Below are 8,574 nucleotides of genomic sequence, written 5' to 3' on the forward strand. Positions count from 1 at the left end.
CAGACATGTAATAGCTGTGCAAGAGCCTCATTGGTTGAAAGGTGAATGCAGATCTCTGGCTTGGAAGGCAATAATTCTCCAACTAACCCACTAATACCCCAATACACCAATGCACATTATATGTTATAGAGAAAAGTAGCAGGGGACTAAGGTAAAATATGGAGCTGAGCAGGAGAGACCTTGTTCACATAAAGTAGTTAGCAAATGTTTCCTTGAGAGGGTGCTTTTTAAGCTGAGTCCTACAGACTGAGACAGGGTTGGGCAAATGGGGAGCCAAAGGAAGTGTTTCGCGGATCAATAGGACAGCAAATGCAAAACCTTAGCATAATGAAAAGGAAAGTAAACCAATGTAATTGGTGTATCATTTGCTACCAGATTATGTTGCATAAAGAGATTTAAATTAACATAATTATTGAGTGGTGAAAATGGTTAACAAGCTTACCAACTGCTGAGGTCCATCAAAAAGTACTTCACAAGAGAGGCCTGGTAGTCTCCTAAAATCCGTCACCGAGAACCCTAGGGAGTACAATCTAATGTGGCACCCATGGGACAGTCAGGTGTCGAATCAACTCAACATACATTTGCTTTAATTCATGCAAAACCACATAATCCATGTGATACAGCCTAGATGTAAGCAGGTCAATCATGTATCTGTAGAATTCAAGAGTGGAAGACTGAGCAGAATTTTAGTTTGATAAATGAAAAGCAAGTTGTTTGAAAACATCATTGACGTTAACTTCATACAGAAAGATGATTAATATTATTTTCATCCTTAAATCGGACTTCTGCCTACTGCTTTTTACAGGTCTTTGCATTTTGTATAATGTGATTTTTTCTGCAAATAGCAATGTTCCCTAGCTCTTTGAATTATAACTATTGAAAAGGTACAGGGAGTAATTAACTTTTTAAAGACTAAGGAGTGGGACACTGATATGTGACATTGAAAACAAAAATCTATAGTGGTATTGTGAAAACTACTGTTTTTGTTTGTTTGCGTTTTGGATATTGAGCATCAGGTAAAATACTGAAAAATAAATATAAAATTATTTTTCTCTTTCCACTTCTTGTGTCTTACACCTGCACTTTTGTCTTATATATAACATCTGTCTTATTTTCTCCAATACTTTACTTATTAAAGGACCCAGTTGTTGAAGTCTTATACTTGGAGCTATTCTTCTGAAAATATTTCTTGTCAAACGTATCAGTCTCAGGTGATTCTTCGCTGGAAAAATACTAGCAATTGATAGTAATTTAACTTGGCAGGTTTTCTTTCTTTATTTTCCTGTAACTTTGTTTTGAACTATGAAAATTACTTTTAAAATTAAAAAAAAATGAAGCCCAACTCAGAAATCATTTAAAATCAAAACACATTAGGCGGTATTCAGAATGTAAAGCCTGAACAGGCAGGCCTTTTCCCAGAGACTGTGTGGAGAGACAAGGTTCCACGGTAGTGAGTTTCAGAAATACAGTGAACCCTCGTTTATCGCGGTTAATCGGTTCTAGACCCTACCGTGATAAATGAAATTCCGTGAAGTAGGATTCCTTGTCACGATGTGCTTTGCTTCCTTGTTGAAAGTGAAAGTAGCCGTAGCACGAATGTTTTTTTCCTCTTTACGGATGGAGCGAACTGAAGACTCATTCAAGTCGAAATGGCGTGCAACCTCCACGATTTTCTTGCCATCTTTGATCATATCCAAAAGTTTTACCTTTTCCTGGATGGTGAGCATCTTCCTCTGGCGCTTATTTTTATTGTCAGAAGGCTTAGAAGAAGCAGCTCGTTTAGGAGCCATCATAGGGCTTAGATAAAATTTCTTTAAAATCGCAAACAATTACAGTACACTGTACAAAAGCAAAAATGCATCTGATACGTAGCTCCGATAAGTAGCGATGCAGACAGAAGCGTGTACAGTATGAGCCAATCAGTGGCAGTAATGACAGCATGCGCTGTTACGCAAAAACCACGATAGAGTGAAGCCGCGGAAGTCGAAGCGCGAAGTGGTGAGGGTTCACTGTAGTTCCTTTGGCTCCTTGTCCATAAAAGTCTATTGGAAATCTCGGTCACTATCTTTCAGGAATCTGCCCAGATTCTTGTATTATGTAATAAAAAAGATTTCTTGTGATTAAACTCTTTCATGATTATTATTCAAATGTCAAGTAATACTATCATGATTATGCTCATTCCAATTCAAAAAATTAAATGGCCACATATGAATTCAATAAGGTTACCTTATTAATACTGTTCTCCTGAAAAATATATGTATTATTGAATTTTGTTTTTTAGTAACTATTAGATCACACATGTTATATCAAGTGTTCTATTTCTACAGAATCCAAACTGAAATTATCACATATTCCCAAGGAATACATATGATTTACATAATATTTAAAAAATTTAAATAACTTGTAGTAATAATGACATGTATTTCCCATATGTGTCTATCCTCTAGTAAATAATTTATCCTTCTTCCCTATCAAACCTACTCACTGCCATCAAGCAGCATCTGGTCTGAGTGAGAGCAACTCTGTAGAGCAGAGTTGGGGAACCTTTTGACTTTTGAGGGCCATTTGAATATTTATAATATCATTCAAGTAGCATACAAAATTATCAACTTAACTATTATCCTGCTATATTGGAGCAAACATTTAATTAACACACATCTAGTGTGATAGCTGCAATTGCTTCTCTTTGGGGAGGCTTGTGATGCTCGCTGGTTTTAATGATTTTAATGATTTATATAACCCATGGGACAGAGATTCCTCACCCCTGCTTAGAAAAAAAAAAAACTAGCAGAGAATATTTATTTTCATGTGAAAACTTTTCTTGAAATTTGATAATCGTGGACTCTACAGTAGTTGTCCTATTATGGTTGGCTTATTTCACCCAGCATAACGTCCCCCAGGTTCACCCATGTCATGAAAGTGTAGCAGATTCATCATGATTCTTTAGCATTGCCTCGTCTTCCATTGTGCACAGACGACGAATTCTTCTGTTGTTCAGGATATGGGCATTTAGGTGGGTTCCATCTCTTTTGCTATTGTAAGTAGTGCTGAAACTTTTAAAAAATCCGTTTTCCTGAACTCTGTTTCTGACTTAAAGTACCTTTTCCTCATAACTGTATAAGCCAAGATGGTCATTAGATCTTCTATGACCCTGTAATACTTAAAGGTAGAAGTCATTTGTAAGTCTAAGTGAACTGTGTGCATCGGGGAATTAATCGCATTTTCTGTTACACCCAATAGCTGCTCCTGGAGCACCTGGAATGCCTGGTGTCCCGGCACGAGAGGTCACTCCGAATGACGGTGGTGAAACGGCAAGCTCAGTCCCCCTCAGGAGTGTCCAGTGAAGTTGAGGTTCTCAAAGCCCTGAAGTCTTTGTTTGAGCACCACAAGGCTTTGGATGAAAAGGTACAGTATGGACAAACGAACCGAAGCTTAGCTGTGCTTTTGCCATCAGCATGAGCTATCCCATGTCTTCATTCATTAAGTCACCTGGCTCACCTCAACTCCTGAGTAAGTCAGTTCAGAGTCCACGAGTTCTATGAGACATATTTTTAATATTTGTAATTCAACTCTGTCACTATGTGTATATTGGTAATATTAGTACCCATGCTCTTTTTGATAACCCAGGCAATCTGTGGCTTATCATCTTTTAACATCTAGAAAGACTCATTAAGGCAATATTCTAGATATCCAATTGAAATTTAATATATTATTGGAATCACTCTCCTTTTTTCCCCCTATAAAGTATGTGTTAATTACATAAACTTTGCAGTGCACATTAGTTAAACTTCAACTAGTAGGGTTTATATTAGAAGTATAGAAATGTATTTTATATCTCTAATATCTTAAATGTATATACATTTCTAAAAATCTCTGCATATAATAACAAGATAATAATAGAAAACATGTTTTTAGGTCTTTTCAAATGTAATTGTAAGCTTTCCTTAGCTGGTGCTCAAAAAGAGTCTTTTGATATATGTCAATATGACAAAATTAAACTTCAAAATTAGTAAGGGCTATGACATGATTTAAATTTTTTGAAATCGCAAAGAGTGATTTACTTTTTAATTTAAGGAACCTTTAATATTTTGTAGCATGAGATTTAAAGCTCTTCATTGTAGTAACTCAAAATTTCTGAGTATTGTTTTCCAAATTAAGGATTATTTGCCAATAATTTTTGCTTATTAAACAGGCCAGTACTTTTGGATGTGTAGGTATATACATGAATGTGTCTCAGAATTTCTGATGTTCTTCTTAGAGCAGGGGATTATGTGGAATGTGTGCATAAAGATAATTTTGTATCCTTTTTTTGGCCTTTTAGCCATGGGAGGCAACTAATTCTTGAACAATTTTTAATGGAACAGAAGTAAATCCTACTAAATATAATATTAAGTATCACATAATAAGGAGAAAAATATCACATAATAATAATTCAGTGTTTAAGTTCATGCTATAATCCCTTATAGCACCATAGCATGGCTTTACAAGGTTTTATATTTATAGAATATGTACATGTCAGACCATTTGGCAGGCATTGGGTGCATAAGCATAAATAAGGCATTGTCCGTATTATTGAAGAATCTCCAGTTAATGGATATTCATTTGTCAATAAAAACCCATGAAAAGCCATCTATTGGGGATGTGGAGTTCAGAACAGGTTTTGACTAACCATGCTTGACTGGAAAGGGAGTTTCACAGACATTTAAGCTGGGTATGACAGAATGAGAAAATTCTATGAGGGAAGAAAAGTACTTGAAGCAACAAGACCAATTATAGAACAATAAATACTATAAGATGAGCATGGTTTATTCAGAGAAAATGTAATCGTTTTGAATTTCTTGAGTAAAGGTGTATAATAATTTGTTGCTTTCAAAAGGGATGATTTTGTGAAAGAAGGATTATTCCCCAGGGGGAAAAAGAAAAATAGGCATTATTTAAAACAATCTGATAAGTATGAGAACATTTAAGAAGAAAATAATTACTGTATCACTTATGATCCGGAAATATTTTACCAGATAAAGGAATCCATTAAACTTCTTAACTCAACTTACTGCCAGTGAGTCTCTTTCCCCTCATAGCCACCCAATGACAGGACAGAGCAGAACTGCCTCTGTGGGTTTCCAAGGCTGTCAATATTCATGGTAGTAGAAGCCAATGTGTTCTATAATATGGCCCAAGAGGCTTTAGCTCACCAGAATTACTCTGAATAGTGATGAGTTTAGAGGCAACTGAAGTTATTACCGAAGTGGTATCATTCACTTTTGGAAACACTGATTTAGGTCCACTTTCTTATTTCAAATAGTATTTTATTTAGTTACTGAAGGTCTAATACAGAACCAAGAACATTCATAGATAAATTCCCTATGTAAGAAAAACACATAGCTTTGTGAGAATGAGTAGAGGTGATAAAACACACTAATAACCAAAATTTATTTTGAAACTATTTTTATGATATAAAGAAAGTTCAAAGAAGCCAATCTTGACTTGGGAACATCAAACTACCAACTTTGCCATGGAGGCTTTAGAATTTATGTGGCACTCAATAACCTATACAGCATTGAACAACGCTGTAGATCAATGTAATAACTGGCAGTCTTCCTTATAGATGTACTTTTTAATGCATCTACTGAGGTGAGGGGCCACCATAATGTAGCACGTTCACAATGATCTAAGACCAACAGTCTATTGGCATCACTCTTCAATATGCTTACAAACAATATGGGCTGAAGAGAATGAGAAATATTTCTGCGTTTTGCTGTCAGTTATAAATATTATTTTATAAAGCAGATATATGGAGCTGTTATTGGCAATGCAACCTCCAAACATAATAAATATACTTTTACTGCTTATGTACTTACACAGTCTAAAAAGTAGTACAATGGTAAAAGTGGATTTGAACTTTGTCTAAAGATAAGTATTCAAAGCTATTTTGTTGTAGGATTAACAATTCCTAAAACAAAACCTTGGCATATCTATTTCTAGTGTGGGATATTCTGGTGGTTTGTTCCAACAAAGTCTCTCTTTGATGAACTTGACATTTTGAGGGATTTATTTTACTTATATTTATAGTGATATGATGTTTATCATCTTAGAATATATTTTAAGTAAAAAAAAGTATCAGGATCATTTTATCCCATTATGAAGAAAGTAGGCACAACAGCTAAAATTAGGAATTTATAGATATTTATAAATCATATGTTTGGATGTTACACTATATAGGTCTTTAAATAAAAAACTGATACATGTTAAAACTAGATAGACAACCCATTAATTGAAAGTGGTTAATTTGCATGCAAATAACAAAAAATTAATAGTGGGATAACTTTATAGACTGTGCACTATTTTCATGAAAGAAAGGCTGTCATTTTATTCACGCTATGTACAACAAGTCTACATAGTTTTAAAAGAACACTAAGTCCAATAGGAAATGTAAAACCACTAGAGCTTTTAAAAAAAATTATTTTCTAGCTAAGCTGAACAGTGATCAGAGATGAAGCTTACCTGTTGCATCTGTCTGAGTTTCCCAAGAACTAACTACACAAAGAATAGAGCATGCATGTAACAATATATAGATATTTCCAACACCAATTTCATACTTACAACATTGATTAGAATATAATTACTTCATAGGTCATACATTATGTTTGTAAAATGCATTCTGAATTGCAAAATGAGAAGTAATCTCATTTGTATCATTCTTGATAGTGTTAGGTTTTACTTTTTCAGGGTTTGATAGAATGAGACTAGTAAATATATAACTAGTGGTAGGTAGAAAGGTGTTTTAAACCATTTCTAAGATTTTTCATTTGGCAAAGAAAATATTTTTATCTTGCAATGTAGCCTTGTTTCACTTACTCCTTAAATGAATGGCTGAAACAAATGAATAAAGTACATCTTTTTTAAAGTATGCTATTTTAAAGTCTTCAATCTTTAATCTTAGTGTGATCTGATCAATGTTATGTATGGTAACACCATTAACTTACATTTAGGTCACTCTATATTATTATTTTCCCCAAAAAGGATTCCTAGAACTTTTACAAATACTCATATATTTTTCTTGGCAATTTAAAACATGAGCATAAATCTTTCCAATCATCTTTGTTAAATATCAAGCATGCCCATTTAGAGCTTTCTAGTTTGTGCCTTTCCACATATGAGCCATCTTATTCATTCTCATGGCTTTGGAATACTTACTTCCTTGACATCTATCACGGTCATTCTTAAAATGCCTCTTCCAAGTTAAATCACCAGACTACCATCCAGATAGCTCATCTCATTCATTTAAAATCATCATGATTCTATTAAAAAAGAGGTATTTACTAACAGTACAACATTATTACAGTCCATCAATGCATCTAAAGATCATGAAGAAAACTCTGTACTTTCTTTGGTATCATGTATCAATTTATATGTGTTTATAAATTCTCAGAGATTTTGGGTATAATTACTTATAACATACTAAAACTCTTATAGGATATATTTTCTTGATTTTTAAGATGTATTTCAGATAGGCCTAAATTATCATATATATATATGATATAGAAAAAAGTATTGATTAAAATAATTTTAGATAGAGTTCAGTATAATAGGATTTTGCATGACTCATTTTAAGTAGAAAATATTTTATGAATCTAAAAATTAAAAATTGTTTTGAATGTCAGAATTCTTATATGTGCTTAATGTTTAACCTATATTCTCAATTAAAGCTTATTAGAAAAAGAAAATTCCATTCATGAAAATATAACCAATGAACTAAACTAAAATTTCTAAAAATATAATAATGTGAATAATTAATTTATTATATATTCATGTGAAAATTGGTATAATATTTCAATGGAAAACATATTTTAATGCATAGGTTTTCCCAAAATAAATATAAATTGCATTCTCAATTAAAAGACTAAAGCATTTTGATTTGTTTAAGAATGTTTAAGAGCTTTAATCATTCATTTTATTTCCCCAAACATTTCTTACTTACAATGAATTTAATAAGGAGTATGCATGTAGAGATGAAAAGAATTTGAATTACAACACAATCTTTATACATTTTGAGAAAGTCAACAACAAATAAAAAGTGTGTTTCACTTACATATGAGACATTAGTAAATCATTGTTTTGCACTAAAATGTGCATATAGAATTTTGATTTGAAAAATGCAATGACTGCATTGTGGTACTGGAAGCTAATTAGACGTTCAGAAACAATTAAATGCATTCCAATTCCTCAATAACAATGGAATCCCTTTATTTAAAACAATACATACGATTGAGACCAAAAAAAGTCAAGTTTTAAAATCCTTTACTTTTATGAAAATCATTTAAGATAGGTCCTAACTGCCAAATAAAAATTTGTGTCTTATTTTATAGAAAGAGAGTGTCTTTTGCCTTATACTTAATCAGTGACTATTTTTCAGATGAATTCATAATATACTTTTGAACTTTGCCTTCACTTACTATGAATCAGATTTCAGAACAAGACTGATAAATCTCCAACACCGCTGGCTGTTCCATCCTTGAACCACCTAAAGGACTTGCTTACCAGGGAATCACTTGATACAGTGATACTATGAGGTGA

At 33.1% G+C, this 8,574-nt stretch overlaps 1 protein-coding gene across 7 annotated transcripts in view; it reads left to right on the top strand.

Moving 5' to 3' along the window:
* PPFIA2 (PTPRF interacting protein alpha 2) overlaps positions 1-8,574 on the top strand; it is a 503,998-nt gene that overhangs the window by 310,325 nt on the left and 185,099 nt on the right. For all 7 annotated transcript variants that reach the window (XM_045289840.1, XM_045289844.1, XM_045289847.1 and 4 more), the window contains one exon: positions 3,241-3,405. In XM_045289840.1, coding sequence (XP_045145775.1) covers positions 3,241-3,405 — 165 coding nt within the window. The remainder of the gene's footprint in view (positions 1-3,240; positions 3,406-8,574) is intronic.

This window comes from Echinops telfairi, unplaced genomic scaffold (genome assembly GCF_000313985.2).
Source record: "Echinops telfairi isolate 266 unplaced genomic scaffold, ASM31398v2 ScPeMD7_2;HRSCAF=8, whole genome shotgun sequence".
Taxonomy (NCBI): Eukaryota; Metazoa; Chordata; class Mammalia; order Afrosoricida; family Tenrecidae; genus Echinops; species Echinops telfairi.